General features: G+C 44.1%; 1 protein-coding gene across 6 annotated transcripts in view; it reads left to right on the forward strand.

Moving 5' to 3' along the window:
* TIAM1 (T-cell lymphoma invasion and metastasis 1) overlaps window positions 1–21,504 on the forward strand; it is a 462,470-nt gene that overhangs the window by 276,715 nt on the left and 164,251 nt on the right. For 5 of the 6 annotated variants that reach the window (XM_018048483.1, XM_018048423.1, XM_018048380.1 and 2 more), the window contains one exon: window positions 14,518–14,695. Coding sequence is in view for 1 of the 6 variants with exons in the window: in XM_018048649.1 (XP_017904138.1) it covers window positions 14,642–14,695 (54 nt within the window). In the remaining 5 variants the exon portion in view is untranslated. Of the gene's footprint in view, window positions 1–7,426; window positions 7,636–14,517; window positions 14,696–21,504 lie in introns of those variants that run through there. The other variant, XM_018048528.1, reaches the window with a different exon arrangement.

A 21,504-nucleotide genomic window follows, 5' to 3' on the forward strand; every position in this document is an offset into this window, starting at 1 on the left:
AAATGGAGATGAAGGTAGACGGCACTGTGGAGGAAAGTAAAGAAGTCTGTTAAAGAGGAAAGTACTCGGTCTGGAGAGTTAGGTAGAAGGCTGAGGGTAGAAACTACAGTTGGGGTGAGGAGGACATGTGAGAACTATATAAGGGAATCCACGGGGAGGGAGCATGGTTTTTACTTTTTAAAATTTTTTTAATTTTTTAATTTTTTAGGGGAAGAAATCAGCAAGGTCAAATGCTGATGAAGGGCCCCCAGTGAGAACTCCTTTTGTTACTTGTACTGGAAGCTAGAGAGAGAGAGAGAATTTCTCCCAGAAGAGGAAACCTTCATTTCCCACTTCAGGATGAAAATTTTGTTTAAAAATATTTTCAACAATTCATTCATTCATTTCTATTTTAAACTCTTTATAATGGAGTACAACAGATTAACAGTGTTGTGATAGTTTCAGGTGGACAGCACAGGGACTCAGCCATGCATATACATGTATCCATTCTCCCCCAAACTCCTCTCCCATCCAGGCTGCCACATAACGCTGAGCAGAGTTCTCTGTGCTGTACAGTAGGGCCTTGTTGGTTGTCCATTTAAATACAGCAGTGTCTGCCTGTTGATCTGAAACTGCCAGTACATGTATCCCTTCTCCCCCTGGCAACCATACGTTTGATATACAAAGGAATATTACTCAGCCCTTGAAAAGAATGAAACGCTGCCAATTGCAGCAACGTGGATGGACCTAGAGGTTGTCAGACTGAGTGAAGTGTGTCAGACAGAGAAGGAGAAGTATCATATGACTTCCCTTTTGTGCAGAATCTAAAAAGAAGTGATACATATGAATTTATTTACAAAATAGAAACAGACTCACCAAAACCTTTTTTAAAATAATTTTCCTTTGCATATGTTATTGCTAGTCTTTATTCTTCCAGACTGTGTAACTGAGATTTCTTGGCTCCTTACCCTGGCTGTGTCTGAGATTACTCACACTGAACAATGCAGTGATGGTTGCAAATGTGTTTTTGCTTACTGCTTCTTGGCCCATCGTTATATTGTCTTCCAGGGATTGGGGATGAGGAAGTTGCAAAAATGAGATCTTCCTTTTTATATCATTCTCTTTTTCTGCACATGACATTGTTTTATTGATGACTAGTGAAGGGATATTTTTCACTGTCTTGATTGTGAAAACACAATTTAATGGGTCGTCTAGAGCTGGTGCTGTCAGCAGACAAGTTCAGAGCAGGCATCAGTTTTCCGTATGTGTCTACTGACTTGGTCTTCTGAATGGTTGCATTCCCTTCTTGAAGATTCTGGAAGGTTTTGACACTGCTATACTACTGCTTCACAGTAAGCCTGAGATGTTGGTAAAGTTCAGGAGGCATCCCTATGCGTTTTCCACTGTCTTTCCTTATTTTTTCTTAGTTTCCAGATCGGCTTTCCCTATCCCACAACAGTGGTCTTTACTACTGGGTATATGTGCAAGATGATTTCATGAGGGCGTAGGAAGGGAATTTCAGAATTTCTCTGTTATGCATTTAAATTTCTGTGTACTTAAGTTCAAATAAATGAGGAAAATTATAAACATACATAGAAACTTAAAATGTGCATAACGTATTTGCACAAGAGCACATACATGTAATTTATGTGTTGATTAAATAAGTGACGACACACACTCACTCTGTTTTGGGGAGGGGCGTGGTCAGAATGGTTTCATTGGATGAGGATTCCCATTAGACCTTTTACACGTTAGTGCCCTGGATAGGGGAGAAGGCAGTGGCACCCCACTCCAGTACTCCTGCCTGGAAAATCCCATGGATGGAGGAGCCTGGTGGGCTGCCGTCCATGGGATCCCTAAGAGTTGGACTCGACTTCACTTTCCCTTATCACTTTCATGCATTGGAGAAGGAAATGGCAACCCACTCCAGTGTTCTTGCCTGGAGAATCCCAGGGATGGGGGAGCCTGGTGGGCTGCCGTCTGTGGGGTTGCACAGAGTTGGGCACGACTGAAGCGACTTAGCAGCAGCAACAGCAGCCCTGGATAGGAGCGTCCTCATTAATTCTTACAAGGCACGGCCTGGTGTGTGTTTCACTCGCCTTGTGTGTGGTCTCATAGATACTGCTTGGCAGTGAATGTCAAGCTTTTTAAGCTGGTTGCTGTCATACAGGGAACAGACTTACTTTGTGATTGTGTGTATCAGTTTTTTCTGGGGACTTTGATGTATCATTGTTTTAGAAATGTTCTCATGACCTCCCAGGAACCGTCTTTATGTTGAAAGAGGTTGATTATCCTCTTATGACTTCAGGGAGGGGCGTACATGCTTTTTTGAATTCTTTTTCTTCTGCTTTCAGAAATCCAGTGTGCAATGACTTTGGCTGCTTTATATTTCTCTTCCAATTTGTTATTTGGCTGGGATGAATATTAGTCATTATTCAGCCAAAAAGATCTTGAGTCAGCCTTTAAACTCAGAATTAGGGGGCTTCCCTGCTTGTCCAGTGGCTAAGAATCCGCCTTGCAATGCAAGGGATGTAGGTTCAGTCCCTAGTCTGGGAAGGTCCCATTTGCTACAGGGCAACTAAGCCTTTGCACCACAGCTGCTGAGCCAATGCTCTAGAGCCCACCAGCCACAGCTGTTGAAGCCCTCAGGCCCTTGAGCTGCTGCTGCTGCTGCTGAGTCGCTTCAGTCGTGTCCGGCTCTGTGCGACCCCATAGACGGCAGCCCGCCAGGCTCCTCCGTCCCTGGGATTCTCCAGGCAAGAACACTGGAGTGGGTTGCCATTTCCTTCTCCAATGCATGAAAGTGAAAAGGGAAAGTGAAGTCGCTCAGTCGTGTCCGACTCTTCGCGACCCCATGGACTGCAGCCCACCAGGCTCCTCCGTCCCTGGGATTCTCCAGGCAGGAGTGCTGGAGTGGGGTAGAAACCAGTACAATGAGAAGCTCGCATAGTGCGACTGGAGAGTAGCCCTTGCTTGTCAAGACTAGAGAAAGCCTGCGTGCAGCAATGAAGAGCCACCACAGCCAAAAACAAACTAGTAAATAAGCCTTAAAAAGAAGATAAAGTAAGGATTTGTTTTCCATCTTGAATTTCTGGAGTTTGTCTCACTGGTACTTGTTGCCTTAATTGAATCACCTATTTACTGTAAAAAGAATGCCCAGCAGAGAAAATCTCTTGATGATTCCCATTATGATATTTATGGATTTTGAGTTAAGCAACTTAAAGACTCGTGCAGTTCTTTTTAAGTATAGGGACCGTAAAAACTTCTGAATGATCCTCTTAGTAAAGTCGGATCGAGTTCTAAAGTTAGTAGCCCCACAGTTCATTGGAAGGACTGATGCTCAAGCTGAAGCTCCAGTACTTTGGCCACCTGATGCGAAGAGCTGGCTCATTGGAAAAGAATTTGATGCTGGGAAAGGTTGAAGGCAGGAGGAGAAGGGGTGACAGGGGATGGGATGGTTGGATGGCATCACCAATTCAACGTATATGAGTTTGAGCAAACTCTGGGAGGCAGTGAAGGATTGAGAAGCCTGGTGTGCTGCAGTCCATGGGGTCTCAAAAAAATGGACATGACTTAGTGACTGAAGAACAAATTAGTGTCTGTCTTTCCTGCCATCCCTCTGTCCCCTTTGCCATGTGCCCTACTTGCGCCTTCTTTATCATGGTCACTAGCAGAGCGTAAGTAACTTGGAACCTCACCTGAAATCTACCTGATGTTCATAGCTGTCAGCTTCTCATCTCACTCACTCACAGAAAGGTGAAGGGATTGTCCTTAAATGCTACCTTTCTTGGAAGTGGTGCTCAGCCACACTTATTTATACAGTCCAGGCACATTCCACTGTGGTTTGTGCAGTTTTGGAACGTCAGCGTTGCAGTCAGTGATCTTATTTAAACTATAACCCCAATCCCAAGGTGTGAGTAGGGAGCATAATGGGTGTTCCTGCAGCCCTAGGGAGTTTTGGGGGCTGCACTCAAACCTGATTTACATTTTAATTTTGTGGTACCAAACCTGAAGCATCAAGCTTTTACTTTTGTGTGAAATTGTCTGTGAATCCATTTATTATTACAGATCCTGGCTTGGTCAATAAAAGTATAGTGTGATAGTGTTTTTAACCTGTTGCCTCTCATAGGTTATGAGATATGTGGTTTTTGTTGTTGTTGTTGTTGTTGTTGATTTTAAGGTCTTTGATTGTAGTATTGGCCACTGTTTGTGTCTCTGTTTTGGTATCCTTCCTGATCTAAGCATTTTGGGAGGATATTTTTCTTATTTTCTTTTATGACTGCATTGGTGTGTTCCAAACTCAGTTCCTCTGGGCTTGAGACCTTGTGTGGAATGGACACCGAATTTCCCGTAGGACCACTGGCGGGGACTTGCGGCCTTTCAAGTGTGTAATCTTGAATTGGATGTTCCATTTGTTCTCACAGTGGAAGGTGGTGTTGTCATCTTCTCTTTTGTCAGTTACTAGACCAGAAATGCCAGGAGTGTCTCTTCCTTCTTTTTCTCCTTCCCTCCTTATTTCTCACAGGGATATGTGTGGTCACCAAGTCCTAGTGACTCCATGCATAGAACAGAGTGACTGAGCAATGGGATACGGAGCAGCCTCATTTCTTATCCCAAGGCTCACCTGTCCATCCTAAAGGAAATAAACCCTGAGTATTCGTTGCAAGGACTGATGCTGAAGCGCCAATATTTTGGCCACCTGATGCGAAGAACGGACTCCTTAGAAAAGACCCTGAGGCTGGATAAGATTGAAGGCAGAAGGGGAAGGGGACGACAGAGGATGAGATGGTTACATAGCATCACTGATTCAATGGACATGAATCTGAACAATTCTGGGTTATAGTGAAAGATAGGGAAGCCTGGTGTGCTGCAGTCCATGGGGTCACAAAGAGTCAGACCTGATTTAGGGACTGAAAAACAACTCCTTATTTTCTCCAGGCACTGCCTGATGCTTTGGTTGCAACAAGCCTCCACCTTCTCTTTCGTGTTACCCCAGAGGGTAGGGAGGGATTGGGGGAGAACATATTTGATCATGTAGCTCCCCTAATCAAATCCTATCACAGACTTCATTACACTTAATAACATCTAATTTCTCTGTGTTGCATCCATAACCCCAGCCTATCTTTCTAAAAGCCCCATCGCCTCCAGCCCCTTTCCATGTACTTCTGTACGACGTTGGGTTAATGCTTTCATGCCTGAGTCTTTGCGCTTTTCCTGGAACATTCTGCCCTTTTTTTGCAAGCTCTCTCCTATCCCTGTTCATTTCCTCCCATCCTCACAAGCCAAGCCAAATCCAACGAACCTTCCAGAACCAGATTGGACCCATAGCTCCTCTTGCAGAATTTGTCTGTTTCTTTCCGTCATTCGCTTCTTTAAAAAATTATTTATTTTAAAAATTGACAGATAGTTGATTTATATGGAGGAGGAAATGGCAACCCATTCCAGTATTCTTGCTGGGAAAATCCTATGGACAGAGGAGCCTGGTGGGCTATAGTGCATGGGGTCTCAAAGTGTGGGACAGGCCTGAGCAGAGCGCGCAGTTGATTTACGATGTTTCGAGCACACAGCACATTGACTCAGCTACACACACACACTCTCTTTTTCAGATTATTTTCCATCATAGGTTATTATAAGAGATTGAATGGAGTTACCTGTGCTATGCAGTAGGTTCTCATTTATTTTATATATAGTAGAGTGTATCTGTTAATCCCAAATATCCGATTCATCCCCTCCCCTGTCATTCACTATTAATAAAGTCTGATTAGCCTTTACAACCCTATCTCAGAGTGGAAAAGTGTCCACCATTTTCTTAGGTTGTGGGGATATAAAGAACTGTCTGGTTTCCTTATCCCAAACATAAAGTGGGTGCTCAGTAAATAATAGTTGAGTTGAACTGAATTGTTAACAATCAGTAGGTTCTTATGTAGACACTCTGCTGTACCCCTATAATTCACCAAGCAGTTATGACTATCTATCTATTTAAAAATCTGGTTTTATATCCTCTCTTTTATGACTTGCTAACCTTTCTAAGACAAACCACTCTTATGTGCCACCAACCAAGAAAGAAAATGGTGCTAATTTTCATCACACCTTTGTAAGATATAGTCAACTTCAGAGACATTCAACATGAAAAATGTATTTGTTAGAGTCAGTGACATAAGGACTTGTGTTTTTCCTGTTAGAGCGGTAGTCTTGAATGCCTAACTGGAAAACAATTTGAATTGATTTGAAAATATAAAACTGAGATCACTTTAAAAGATGTTTTTCGTTATAAAATGAGGAGAGCGTAAAGGAGTGTTTTGGGTGAAGTACTCGGGGATTGACTTGGGAACCGTGTGCTGTCATTCTGGCTTATGACTGAGACTTAGTCTCTTTTCTTTGAAAAGACGAGGACTTACACGTGGAGATTCATCCCAGTTTTGAAAATCTTTGGGAGGAATTTCTTTAACATTTTTGTAAAAATTATTTTATTTGACTTTCAAGCGGACGATTCTTTCCGCGGAAGATTGAAACTTGATTAAAATCCTGTCTTCCCATGCGTGTTCTTTCTGTCTGCATTTCTCTTCCTGCCCAGCAAATAGGTTCCTCTGTACCACGTGGATACAATGGGGGAGGGGAGGGGGGATGAATGGGGAGATATATACACTACCATGTGAGTCGGACACGGCTGAGCGGCTGTACTGAACTGTTGTGTGAAACAGATAGCTGATGGGAACCTGCTATAAAGCAAGGGGAGCTCAGTTGGGTGTTGTTCTGTGATGACCTAGATGGGTAGGAAGGGGGGGGGTTGGGGATGGGAGGGAGGCCCTTGAGGGAGGGAATGTGTGTAAACACAGAGCTGATTCACTTTGTCATACAGCAAAAAGCAACATCACACTGTAAAGCAGTTATCCACACCCCACCCCCCACCACGCCCCCCTGCAAATCCTATCTTCCCACCTAAACACATACCGAAATTGAAGTTCCTAGTGTCCCCCTAGCAACAGTGTTGCAGGGGACCCCATTACAGCTCTGTTTTCCAGCTGTCATACTTGCTCCTTGACTTATTAAATCCACTTGCTATCAAAGAGGCACACGTATGCACAAACTTATCGTTTCTATCTGTTCTTCCTTCCTCTCCCTCCTTAGCATCCAGTCTACCAGCTCTCTCTGTAACCTTTTCTCCTGGAGTATTTTGCCATCTCGCATATACCTTCTGCCAACACAGATCCCACAGTGGCAGGAACAGAACCCAAGGAGGATGGAGCAGGCATCCCGGGGGAGAGGGGGCGTGATGCCCTCTGGGGGGCCCTTTAGCCTCAGAGTGCCAGGGATCAGCAGCACGAGTCAGACGCACCCTAGCCTGGTGGCCTCTCCCCTGTCCTCTGACAAAGATGGTTCCCGCCCTCCTTGCTGGCAGGCAGAGTTGCCACACCAGCCACCTGCATGCGTGGCCTCAGTCCAGGGAGCTCTTGTCTGATTCACAGAGTGATCCTCCCATTCTTAGTGGGAAAGGCAGCTCCTGGGCGCACAGTGGCGGCTTGTGCGGTGGCGAAGGGTTGAAATCGCCGGGATGATCGGGTCCCACTCTGCTTCATGATGAAGAAAAAGAGGACTGCTTGACGTCCTGACCGTCTTTTGGTCTGAAAGACTTCCTTCTTGGCTGCTGGAGAACAGGTGAAGGGAGAGGCCAGGTTGTTAGGGGCTGGAGAGCGTCATGGAAATGGCCGTTTTCCTACGTTTGGGTCCTCTTGAATGAGCCTGGGGAAGAGTCTTTGGAGGCAGGCAGCCACTGCTGGGTGCGACCATCCTTTCTCTTGTGGTGCCCTTCCTCTGCGGGGCTCACTTAAGGCCAAGGCCGTGTCCTTTAAGATGGAGACACCCCTGTCTCTGTTCAAGGTTCAACTTTTGCCTTGAAAACCAGATTCTCTCCCCTTGAGCTTCCGTCTTGGATGGTGAAAGAGTAGCTACCCTCCCCCACTCTGTGTGGGGGTCTCAGGAAATGTGCCTGGAGAGGCTGATGGGGATATGGGGGTCATGTCTGCTGAGTGGCTTGGAAAAGATGTTGTTGGTGATGCGATTGTATGTTGCAATCTCTTCCAAACTCAGGCATTGATGTATTTTCAAGAAGATAGTTGGGGAGTGCAGTTTAAAGGTGAAACAGTCTGATACATTTCGCAGGAGTTACAGAAGCAGTTTCAACAGAGTACCATCCCCTCTCACTGTCTTCTATGGAATGACCTCCTTCTCTCACTAGGAGCTCTTAAGCCACGACATGGTGAAGTCGTGAAAGAAGGATTTCAGCAGTAGAAGTTAGCTGCAGTCAGGCAGCTCCATTCCCATTTTCTGTTGAGATCAGTTTTTTTCCATGCTCTCTTACAATGACCTGGGCGTGCTTTTTTGATGTGACTCAGACTTGAAATTGAGCCGGGATCCGGGAGTTGAGCTCTCTCAAGTCCTGTGGTCACTCCTCTTGGAATGTTGGGTGGAATTCTCAAGAGTTCAGTAGCTTCATGGCTTCCGAGGAGGAATGATGCTGCTTAGAATCTTGAAAAATTACATGATTCTTGGGGTCTTTCCTGAAAAAGCTGATCCATTTCAGTAAGCTGGGACTTCATTGGAGCCCCTTTCAGAGCCAGGCTGTGTGGGGGCGTTTGGAAAGATCTGATGGCCAGCTGTGTAACTCTGCCCTTTGGGACTGGCGGTTTCCAAACACTTCGTAGTGGGTGATGCAATGCTGGAGTTGAGTTGTACGCATTGGCAGTTGTCCGTGTCCAAGTATAGTCGCAAGATGATGAATACCAAGAACCAAGGGAAACTTAGAGAGTAGTATTTTGGTCTAAAGTCACTTACATGGTGCCAGCCAGATAGTAAGCATTCCATAAATGGTAGATCTCCCTGAGCCGGGGGAGAATATATTACTTCACTTTGCAGTGCACTGCCTTGACTCCTAGGAAACCACAGTCATGTCTGTTCCAGCTGAACCTGTTGGTTAAGTATTGCCAAAGATTCACTGTTCTAAAATTAAAGTTATCATTTCAGGGGAAATTTCCCAACTGACTTAGCTGGCTTAAGAATATCAATTCTATGAACATGTTTTTCCCAGTTACCTTGGGATGCATTTGGATATGCTGAGAAGTTGCTCAAAATCAGGGCAGTCTTTGGATAGGGGAACTTTCAGGAATTTTGTTTGGCCGATTTGGATGTCTATTTTTTACTCGCCTTGGAAAACATGGTTGGGCTAATACCATTTCATCCAAGCTTTAGGGAGGAAGAATTTGGAAACCCTGTCACGATTCATTCATCTCTGTTGAGATGAGGGGGGAGATGTGTGCTCAGCCGTTTCTGACTCTTGGTGACCCCATGGACTCTAGCCTGCCAGGCTCCTCTGTCCGTGGAATTCTCTAGGCAAGAATACTGAGGGGGTGGCCATTTCCTGCTACAGGGGATCTTCCCAACCCAGGGATCGAACCCCGGTCTCCTGCGTTGGCAGGCGGATTCTTTACCACTGTGTCACCTGGGAAGCCCTCCCATCTGTGTGGAGGGATTAGTTTTTCATGGAGAATCCTGGTCCTGCTCCAGGCACCCAGTAGTCACATGGTGTAGTACCTGATAGGGAAGGTGGGTTCCTCCTCTCTGTTCAGGAGTGCTTGTCATAGTCTCAGTTTTCAGACAAGCTCACCCCCGATGGAACTGTCCCTTTATGCCAGATGAGGGGTGGCCAGGTGGCAGTAGCAACCAGCCACATTTGGGCACGGGCCACCATCTCCCTCAAGTTACCCCTCCTCAGCCCAGTACTCTGGAGAGCAAGCGTGCATCCCAAGAGATTTTCCTGGTAAGCAGCTGCTGCAACTTAGCAGGATCATACCTCTTCAGCCTTTCTGTCCCTGAACTGTGATTTTTTTTTTTTTCTTGAATCAATTATCAAGACAAGAAACAGTCATATGAAGTTTGTCCTTGAAAGGATGTGGTTCTAAAAATCTGACTCAGGGACTCCCCTGAGGGCCCAGTGATTAAGAATCTGCCTTCCAACGCAGGGGACGAGGGTTTGATCCCTGGTCAGGGAATTAAGATCCCACAGGGTGTGGGAGCATCTCAGCCCGCTGGCCAGAACTCTAGAGTCTGCTCTCTAGAGAAACAGAAACCCCCAGGGAGAAGCCCCCAGGCGCTGCAGCTGGAGAAAGCCCACACGCTGCAGCGAAGACCCAGCACAGCCAAAACCGAAAACTGAAACCCATGGCTCATTGTATCACAGTGGTCTCAAAGGGCCACTGGTGGAAGTTCCTGTCTGATCTTAGCACCTGCAATGTTTGTCCTTTTTTTGACAGTTGATCAGGACCTTGTGAGTCTTACAACTACTCTTTTACCCATCTGATTGGCTGTTACCAAAACTTTACGGTCCAGTTGAGCCAGCTGGGTAAATTGATCACCCAGGTACGTTCATTACCCTTATTCTGTTCCCTAGCACTTTGTCTCAATCTTTGGGTCCTTTTATTTTTCCAGTGATAATGTCTCCTATTCGATTTTAGAACATGCATCTTTGGAAGTCACTGCTAAGTCTTTTCTCTAACATGATAATAGTTAAGAACCGTCAGCAAAACAAAATGACTGATGAATTTTCTTTAACTTTAATTTCTGAACCAATAAAAAATTTTCAGTGTCCTAGATTCATCTCTCCATCTATTCACCCCAGGTTGATTTTTGGACTAAATGTCAATATTAAAATCTACATTCTTTTGGTGCTTATTGCATATAAAAAATATTCAGGATTTCTGATTCATTTAGAATTTTGACCCAAAACTACTACTCCCTTCCCACTTTAAGTTCCAGGGTGAAGGGAGATATTCTGATTCTCATTCATTCAGTAATTATGAAACACTTTGGGGGCACTTATTCATGACGAACAGAGTAAGAATGAACGTACTTCTGTAGTCTTTGATAGTGTTTCCTGTTGAATCTCAAATTTCTGTTTTAAAACAACGTTTTCAGGTAGACGTTAAGTAAAGCAGATAATATTATGCATCCTTCTTTTTTCTATTAAGTCTTGGAATGGGTAGTTTGCTTGCCCAAGATCACATAAGTTAGTAAGTGATAGAGCTTGGGGTGTAGATGTGGGTATTTTGACGGCAAGTACAATATCCTTTTCTCTGTACACTTTGATTCCTGGAACTTGCAAGGACTTAAAAGTGACAGGATGCCTCTCATGAGTGTTTTCTGAGGTGAAAAAGAAAGTTCTGTTTTGGCAGACACTTTAGGGAAAGCCATGGATTAACTGCCGTGAACACAGTATTTCTGACGCTGTCCTATTTCGTCTTGGGTTGGAGTGATGAAACTTCTGAGCCCTGTCTGTTTTTGAGGTATTTGAAGCCTGGGATTAGCTTGGTAATTCCCTCCCCTTCTCCAGCACAGACACTTCCCTGTGAAAACTGGTTATTTGACACCTGATGCAGAAATTGACTTTATGAGTTGAGATGAATCAGAATGAGACTGTAAAACTTGGCACACTTATCGTTCACTTCACTGGGGGTCATCTTAATGCAATGCAAGCTGTCCAACTGGTCCTGCCAGATTTTGTCAGCGTGGTTTGCGTGTATGCGTGCACTGTGGCAAATTGAGTCAATCGTGTCTTCCAGCTGGGTTAATGAATTCCCCTTTGGCCTCACGGCACATTTGAGGCGATTGGTTTCATCCAACTTAGACTGTAGACCCAGTTCAGTGAGATAGGTACCATGTTTTAAGGAATTCCCCTTCATAGTGGCCCTTCCTGTTGCATCTTCCTTATGGTTTACAAGTGTTGCATAACAGTGAAAATAATCTAGTGTTTTTAATAATCTAGTGTTTTTATTGAGAGCTGAGCAAGGAGTCGGCACTGAAATAATCATGTCACATAGATGGTGTCACTTAATGCTTATTTCAATAGAATGGTTTAGGAGTTCTTGTCCCTATTTGTAGAGGGGTAAACTGATAATTAGTGTTTGCCGCAAATCACCTTGCAAGTAAGTGACAAAGCTGAGTTTTGACCTGAGTGACGCGTGCAGTGGGACTCCAGGCTCAAGCCCCCATCACTGAGTTAGCTGTTTCCCTGCCGCTTGCTTGTTTATTTGTTTAGGCTGAGCTGGGTCTTTGGTGCTGCGCGGGCTTTTGTCTGGTTGCAGTGAGCAGGGGCTCCTTCCTCCTTGCAGTGTGCGGGTTTCTCCTTGCGGCGGCTTCTCTTGGGCGTGCAGGCGTCAGTAGTTGCAGCTCGAGAGCTCGGTAGTCGTGACGCTCTGGCTCAGTTGCTCCGTGGCATGAAGAATCTTCCCAGACCTGGGCTCAAACCTGTGTCTCCTGCATTGCCAGGCAGATTCTTTACCACGGAGCCACCCGGGAAGCCTGTCTACCTCCTGTTGAAGGTGGGTTCTTTGCGGCTCTTAAGGAAAATCCGGAATCCTGATGGTTCTCAGGTTGTTGTGCTGTATATTCCTAAGGCCATGGTGGAGTTAGTCAGTCCACTGTGAACACTTGATATGGGTTGAATCCTTGGTGACTCGCTGCAACCTTAGCATATTTGCTGATCACAAAGAGCAAATATGTTCTCTTCATCTGTTTTACATCATGGGGTCAGTTCTACAGGTCACAGGTCAAAATAGTTTTTCCATCAGAATCAGGGGGAGGAAAAATGATCCCAGATCCCAGATAGACTGGGTTTTGTCTTCCTACATATTTTTTAAACAATGCCTGACAACTTTTCACTTTCTTCCCCATAGCGTTTTTCTGCTCAGGGAATAGAAGACTATAATAGAGAAACATTTCAGTTCTGGTAGCAGAATATGTACTTTTTTTTTTTTTCAAGTATAAAAAATGTATTATCAGCCTCTATGTGCAGGTGGAGGACAGCCGCCTGCAGGCCTGGTTTGCCAGCAAGAATCCAGCCCTTGCAAATTATTGGCAGCTGGCACCGTAATGAGTCCATTTCAATGTAAATGGGCTGTTGCTTATTAATTTCTGCCAGTTCCTAAGCAATTCAGGAATCGCTTTGAAAATTTTAAACTTTGCAGAGAGCAGCTTAAGGAGGATGCCTGGGAAAAGCAGCAGTTGGGGGAATTATGGGGAGGACATGTACTGGAGGGTAATAATGGCATGTTGCTGAGAACTGGTGTTCCTCTCCTGGCAAGCGTGAGTCACCAGGTTCACGGCAGAGTAGCATATTTTCCAAGATAGGGTGAACGGTAACTTCACTTCCTATGCTATCTTATATGGATATGGATATTTATTTATTTACTGTGTTGATGTGACCACCTTCCACAACAGTGCGCAATTTTCTCTGTGTTTCTCTGCAAGCTGTTTGTCATCTTGAGTTCCGCCTTAATGAGGCTACCAGTTATAGGTGCTAGTCGTGGGCAGCCCCACAGGAATGATCTGTAGGAGAGGAATGAGAGGCAGCCACCCCCAGGAAGCCCTCGGGGCTTTCTCCTGTCTTATAGTTTAGTCACTAAGTTGTGTCCGACTCTTTTGCGACACCATGGACTATAGGTGTCACCAGGCTCCTCTGTTCATGGAATTTTCTAGGCAAGAATACTGGAATGGGTTGCCATTTGCTTCTCCAGGGGATCTTCCCGACCCAAGGATTGAACCTGCATCTCCTGCACTGACAGGTGGATTCTTTACGGCTGAGCCACATTAGAAGCCCCTCTCCTGTCTTAGCATCTCCAGTCTCACCAGAAGCCAGGTTTTCGAAAACAAAGACCACTCACAATGCCTGTTCGTGGAGCTTATTTTGAAAACATGAAAATTCGTGAGCACGAATTCTCAGCAATACCCTGTGTATACGATGAGAAGGTCTATTATTGAATTCGGTCTTTTGTTTTACCGTCTTTTAGCATCTTCTTCAACTTCTGTGATAGCTATAGTTCTGCTTTGAGAGTAACTGAGACTCCCTGATTTCCTGCCACTCATTTCTGTTTGTTGAGACGTTTGAAAGATTCAAAGGGAATCACGAGTGTAGGGGTGCAGGTACCTTTTGGAATTACGGTTTTCTCCAAGTCTCTGCCCAGGAGTGGGATTGCTGGGTATGGAAGTTCTAGTTTTAGGTGCTCCTTGCTGTTCTCCACAGTGGCTGCCCCAGTCTGCATTTCCACCCACCAACACCCCTTTTCTCCACGCCTTCTCCAGCATTTATTGTTTGTGTACGTTTTTGATCATGGCTCTACAGCAGAAACTAACACAACATTTTAAAGTACCTGTACTCCAATAACACTGTAAAAAGAATAGAGAACCATGAAATCATTCTACTGGAATTTATTTCTGTTACCTGATACTTTCATCTGTAGAGACAGAATAAAATGATAAAATATTATTGAGTTTATAGAGCGGTTTATTACTATAAACGTAAGCATGCTTATATTTATGGATTTATGCCTGTCATTTTAGACCTGTAGCTGAATGTTGCGTTGTTTGATCTGGGGTGTGCTATTTCACATGAAATGGATGTTGGAGAATTTATGTAAATGGGTTTGATGGAAAATTCCTGTTTCCTGTGTTCTGGCTGAATAGTGGCTTTCCTTTTTCTGCCCTCTCCAGGTTTTTGGCACAGCTGCATAGACGCAGATGAGACTGTGATGGCCAGCTCTAGGGGCAGGTGCTGAGACACTTCCCAGCCACCGTCACTGTTCATCCTGACATCATCACCAGGCTCCATATCTCAATGCCACAGTGCTCTTGGGGCAAGTTGGGCTGGGAACCTTTGTTGCCTTGTAAGGTAAGTTTGTGAATGTGTGCTTGAGCCTGTGTATACCTCCATGAATTAAACATAATGCTTCAGAGGTGGTGAGACAGGTACCACGGCGTTGCCATGGTGTATGCAGCTTGTGGGAAAAAGAATTTGGATTCCCTTTTTTGCATTAAGGTTACGCCCATCTAGCAAGTCAAACGTATTAACATTAAAACTTAAAAAAAAAAAAAAAAAAAAAAACAGAAAAGAAAAAGCAGGTACCTGTCTTTTTCCCTCTGTGAATGGCTCTCAGGGATCTTTGAAATTTATTCCCAAGCTTTACCCTCTTTAGATGGGATTATGTTTGCAAAAGGTAAACCCGGCTTCAAAAATCTTCAGAACAATATGTTTTGTTTCTGGTTTGGATAATCTCTTAAAAAGCAAAATAAATGCAGTCAAAATAATAATCTTTCTAAATCAAAGATCATCTTTTATTTGTTGCAAAACTTTCCTGTTTAGTCTCCTGTGTTAGGGGTATTTGTGTGTGACTTGGCAAACTGCTTTTCATGGGTTTGTAAAGATTTAGCTAAAACTTTCAGAACTTTGTCTCAGTTTAATCTTAGCTTTCCTCCCCCCGTCTCCCCCCAACCCCCTTACCCTATCTTCAGGCTCAGCCTCCAGTAGCGAAAAAACAGGCTTGAAACCAAGCCCTCCCACTAGAATCTAATTTTAAATTTGCAATCTGTTGTCTTGTGATTTTTGCTTCAAATTTAACTTTGAAATAAATACATTTCATCCTTTTTCCTGCAATTTTGGAGGTCTGTTTTCAAATCATAGAAGGGTAATCATTACGTTTATTTTAATAAGTTCTTAAATACCTCAGGAGGGAGTGAAAAATTTTATTATTAACAATTATAATTTGTATACATCATTAGACGCCTTATGCTCATATTCTACAGCACCCTTACCGACAAGAGAAACCTTGTTTTAATAGTTAACTTTGACTTGAATCTAAGTTGGGTCATCTTGTGCCCACTTATGGGCTCTAATGTTTTATATTTTTGAAATAGTCTTGTTATAGACAATCTGAGAGATGAGCATCCCATTGAAAAAAAGCAGTACTAAAACTTCAGTTCACTTAGATGGCCAATATAATAGTGAGTAAGGCACGGTCCCTGCCATTGGGAGACTGTAATAAAATAAGAAGGGGTTCATGCAAAGAAAGATAAGTGTGTCAAATAACCATGCCGCAGATGGAATGGGAGGAGATCAAGCAGAGTGCCATTGGAATGTCGAGAAAGGAGGGTTAAATCCAAGCTCGGTACTATTTCCTTCTTTATCTTGGGTGATTTTCCCAAGTCATCTGCTTTAAGTTTGGGCTTGGTGCTTTTTGGCTGCAGCTGTCAGCCTGGTGTCCCCATCCTCACTCTCCGAGAGTTATCCAAGAAACCTGGGGACTTAAGGCAGTTATTCTTTTCTTTCCCTAACGGAATTCTAGGGAAGGGACCTGCCTGGCAGTCGATGAAGGCTCTGTGCTTCCACTGAAGGGTGTGCAGGTTCTATCCCTGATCAGAGAACTAAGATCTCCCGTGCAGCATGGCCAGAACAGTGAATTACGGCTTTAGTGTAGTAGCTTAGGAAGATACGAAAAGCAAAGTATACTTTTGAAAATTAAATTACCCCATAATCTCTACCGAGGATGCTAACTTTAAAATTTTTTACACAGGTCTATGTATTCTCTGTGTGTGTGTCTCTCTCTCCCTCCCTCCCTCTTCGTGTGTCTGTGTGTTTATGAGAGGGAGAGAAAGAAGGTAAAATATTAACATCTTTAGCATTTTAATCTCCTCAAAGCCAGTATCTTGGATATGCATCTCAAATGTAAGTTTTTACTTCCTGAGAATAAGAGTTTTGCTCCAGAGGTGATTGACCCTAATAATATAATTATCTTTTTGATTATCTACTTCTGAACAGGGCAAGCCCCAGCAAGATGACCCACAAGGCTGGGCTTTAATCATGTGGAACTTTCCTGTTGTTCAGCTAAAGGGTGGGGCATTTTGCTGTCTGGAGTACCGCTTGAACTTCTGGTCTCATCTAGAGGATTAGACGTCCTAAACCATAAAAATATTATTATAACCTCCTTAGTCTGCAAAGTGATGAGGTTATTTCTTGTTTCCCTTGTATCTTCTTTCTTTCCCCCTTTTCCCCTCTGAACAATCTGTAGTTATAGGAGTGTTTTCCTTTGTTCTCTCTGCCCAGAGACTTTGACCATGGGTGAGTTTCTGTTAACTCGAATGTTTTCTCATGCAGTACCAAGAAAACTTCACATCTGATGATTAAAAAATGCAGCTTGTTTTGTATTTTGGATCAAATTAAAAATATTTTACCTGTCTTTTAAATTTGTATTCTCCTTCTCCACTCATGCATAATAATTGACGTTCATGGTGATCTTGCATGGATGTTCCAAGGAGTTAAAATTTTCATTTATTTCAGGAGTGTTTACCATTACTCAGAGAACACAGTTATACTAGTTGCTTTAAAAGCTTGATAATTCCAACATCTGGGCCACTTTGGGGTTGGCATCTATTGATTGTCTTTTCCCCTGAGAACTGATTAGATTTTCCTGGTTCTTTGGAATGCATCGTGGACACTTTGGAGTATTACATTGGGAGACTCTAGGTCCTGTTAAAATCATCTGAAGAATGTTGAATTTTCTTTTTTTCCTATTTTAGTAAGCAGTCAACCTGGCTAGGTTCAGATGGCAAGTTCTATCTGACCTCCTGTGGGTGGTAGGTCTGATGTCAGTTCAGTTTTCAAAGCCTGTGCTCCAGAGTTGTGGCTTTGTCCACACAAGCACCACCTGGGCGTTAGACTGAGAGGTGAGCTGTGTTTTATGTCGCAGCTCAGTTCGCCAAGCCTTTGCTGTCTTCCTCTGGGGCAGTCCCAGGCACATGCACCTGAGGAGTGCGCCTGGGACTTGGGTAGGTTTATACACGACATTAGCTGATCTGCCCCCTCCAGCTCTGTCTTCTCTGAGCTCGCCCTCACTCTGGCCTGCAGGGATCACTACTCTCGATGTCTGTGGCCAGAAGGACAGGGCCTGTCTTGTGAGTTTTTGCTGCTTTTGTCACAGCGAGGTGTGTGCTCAGTCTTCCCAGGTGGCGCCAGTGGTAAAGACCTTCCTGCCAACGTGGGAGACAGAGAGATGAAGGTTCGATCCCCGAGTCAGGAAGATCCCCTGGAGGAGGGTATGGCCACCCGCTCCAGTATTCTTGTCTGGAGAATCCCATGGCAGAGGAGCCTGGCGGGCTACAGTCCATGGGGTCGTGGTGGGCTACAGTCCGCAGGGCCGCCAAGAGCTGAACACGACTGAAGTGACCCAGCATGCATGCACGGACTGTGTGCTCACCCTCCATGCAAGGCTGGAAGAGAAATGAGAATACTAAAAACTGAAATGGGAAACCCACTCTTGTTAGAGTGGCTTCTTCAGTTTTATTTGCTTGTTTATTTATTTTTGGCTGCACTGGGTCTTCATTGCTAGTTTCCACAAGTGGGGGCTTACTCATTGCCTCTCTGCACGTGGGATCGTCCCAGAGCAGGTATTGAACCCATGTTCCTTGCATTGGCAGGTGGCTTCTTAACCACTGAAGCACCAGGGAATACCTTGTGTTTCTTCTGTTTTTGATTCCCATCCCCAACTTACCTGCTTTTGCTTACTCTTTGGAATCCTCAGGTAGTTGCTTTTTACTTTGGTTCAGGGTTTTTAAATCTTTATCATTGGAAGAAAGACCAGCCACTGTGTCTTACTTCATCTTGGCTGGCACCAGGTACTATAAATAGTATTTCAGTGTTGGTCACTACTGTGTTAAAGACAGAAGCCCTGTCCCTAGTTAATCAACCCTACTTCTCTAGTGAATCTCTCTTTGGGCCCTTGTTTTGTGTTCGCTGTCTGTTTCCTGAGGACATTGTGCTAGATAATGCCCAGTGAGTGCTTATTTTCTTTTGCATAATTTGTTGAAAAAGAGGATTCAAAATAGCTTCGTTTAGCAGCATCATCACTTTTAAACAAACATTTGCCTTAACCAGAAACTCCCAGTGAGTGACAGCTTTAACTTTTTATTTTGAAATAATTATAGAGCCACATGAAATTGAACAGAGTAAGCATACTCTTCACCTAGCCTCCCTTAATGGTTGCATCTTACTTAATTTCCACAAACTACCAAAGCCAGGGATTGGACACTTCTTTTCAAAGTGTGTAAATAGTTTTATATCATTTTATTACATAAGGCTTAGTAGGCTAATAAATCTATAAAAGCGGTCCCTGAGAAAGAATCACCTATCTGATGTATCTACAAACCACCCTAATGACTGTACTTTTTTGGGTGTGTGTTAAATTGTGTTAGTTTAGGGTGTACAGCATAGTGGTAAAGGTATATTACTGTTCAGATTCTTTCCCCTTAAAGGTTGTATCAAAATATTGAATATAGTTTTCTGTATTACACAGCAGGTCCTTGTTGGTTATCTATTTTATGTATAGTAGTATGTATATGTTCATCCCAAACTCCTAATTTATCTTTTCCCTCCTTTCCCCTTTGGTAACCATAGGTTTATTTTCTGTGTCTGTGGGTCTATTTTGTAAATAAGTTCATTTGTATGTTCTTTTTTTTCAGATCCAGCATATAAGCAATAACATAACATTTGTCTTTGTCTGGCTTACTTCCTTTAGGATAATAATCTCTAGGTCTGTCCACGTTGCTGCAAATGGCATTATTTCATTCCTTTTTATGGCTGAGTAGTATTCCATTGTCGGAGAAGGCAATGGCACCCCACTCCAGTACCCTTGCCTGAAAAATCCCATGGATGGAGGAGCCTGGTGGGCTGCAGTCCATGGGGTTGCGAAGAGTCGGACACGACTGAGCGACTTCACTTTCACTTTTCACTTTCATGCATTGGAGAAGGAAATGGCAACCTACTCCAGTGTTCTTGCCTGGAGGATCCCAGGGAAGGGGGAGCCTGGTGGGCTGCCGTCTATGGGGTCGCACAGGGTCGGACACGACTGAAGCGACTCAGCAGCAGCAGCAGCGGCAGCAGCAGCAGCAGCAGCAGCGTTCCATTGTACATGCCCACCACGTCTTTATCCGTTCCTCGGTCAGTGCACCTTTCGCCTGCTTCCATGTCTTGTCTCTTGCACACAGTGCCGCCTGTACTGACTGATAAAGTTCCTTTAAGTACTTTCACTGTGCATTTATTTTGATGGGAGTACTTTTTTACTCTTTCGATGTGTATTTACTTTGATGGGATTTAAAGGAAGTTGCTATGAAAAGTTTAACTCATGACTTAAGGAGAAAGGCCATGGTGTTGGGAAGAATGGAGAATTCATCCCCTCTCTCGTGTCCTTGGTCTCTGACCCTAAGAATCTCTCGATTTTTTTTTTTTTTGGACCGCTTCTACTTTCAAGTGACGCCTCCCCATCATGTCGCTATGTCTCCTTTGCCTGTATTTTCTCTGAATTATCTCAGGCTGCCCAGTCCTGAGCTATCACCCCGACACGGAGGAGAGGTAGTCTCTCAATTCCAACCCCCTTTCCTAAACCTGCAAAAGGAGGAGGGATGTAGGAATTAAGTGAAATGAGACAAAGGCAAGGCCATGAGTCTCTGCCTAGGTGGCCGAACCCATCAACTCAGCTCACAGAATCAGGGTGATCCCAAACCCAGTGGCCTGGGCTGAGGGACCTACACCAGTCTGCAGGTGGAGGAGGCCTAGAGAACAGCACACAGATTGGAAACGGGTGCATTTTCTAGGCACTGTCATGTAGGAGAGTGGGCATTTTTAAGGCCAGCGTATCTTTTCTCTAGTTCACATTATGCTAACACCCTCATCGCTTTTCTCTTGCAGTTGTGTGAGTCTGTGTCTTTACTTTCTAGGTTAAATTTTGTCATTCATTCATTCTGTATTTTCCCACTGAGCACCTAGTGCCTTTCAGGCAATGTTTTAGGCACCAAGAATATAGCAATACACTAGACAAACTTTCTGCCTCCCTGATGCTTAATTAGGTTCTAGTGGGGAAAGATATAGAATTAAAAAAATTAGTAAATGAAAAACATTTTTTGCGACAGTGATGACAAATGTTAAGGAGCCGGGGGGCGGGAGGAAGCAAAGAAGAAGGGTGGGAAGTGTTGAGCTCTGAGGGGTCATTTTGGATAGAGATGCTAGGAAAGATCTCTTTAAGAAGGTGACATTTGAGTAAGATCTGGAAAGAGCGAGCCAGGTGTAGATGCCTGAAGGTTGGAGAGTTGGAGGCTAAGGAAAGAGCATGAACAAAGGCTGTGGGGAAGCCCGGAAGCCATATCTTAGAGGACTGGAAAGAAAGTTTAAGATTTGAGGTTTAAATTGGGACAGTTGTTCCTGTATTAGTCTTGCCCACCACCTCCTGCTTAATAATATGCCTCCCACTAACTACCCTCTGCAAGTCCAAGCTGTTTGAGGCCACTCACATTTTCCATAAGGAAGTCAATAGGGAGTTGAATGAGTTTAAAAATGGGAACATTTTCTAGCTTGCCATCATGAAACCTGTATTCTGAGGCTCTGCTTTTCAAGTTGTTACAAATTGAGTTTATTACAGTCTTGAATTTGTTACGATATTTCTTCTGTTTTATGTTTTGGTTTTCTGGCTTCAGAGGCATGTGGGATCCTAGCTCCATGACCAAGGATCAAAACCCCAACCCCTGTGTTGGAAGGCAAAGTCTTAACCACGGGACCACCAGGGGGAAGTCCCTGCTTGTCCATTTCCAGCCCAGTTTTTGCATTTCAGCCTGTCCTCCCCCTGCTTAATCTTTCCCCTCTTTCCTAGTGACTGTGTG

This window comes from Capra hircus, chromosome 1 (assembly GCF_001704415.2).
Source record: "Capra hircus breed San Clemente chromosome 1, ASM170441v1, whole genome shotgun sequence".
Lineage (NCBI taxonomy): Eukaryota > Metazoa > Chordata > Mammalia > Artiodactyla > Bovidae > Capra > Capra hircus.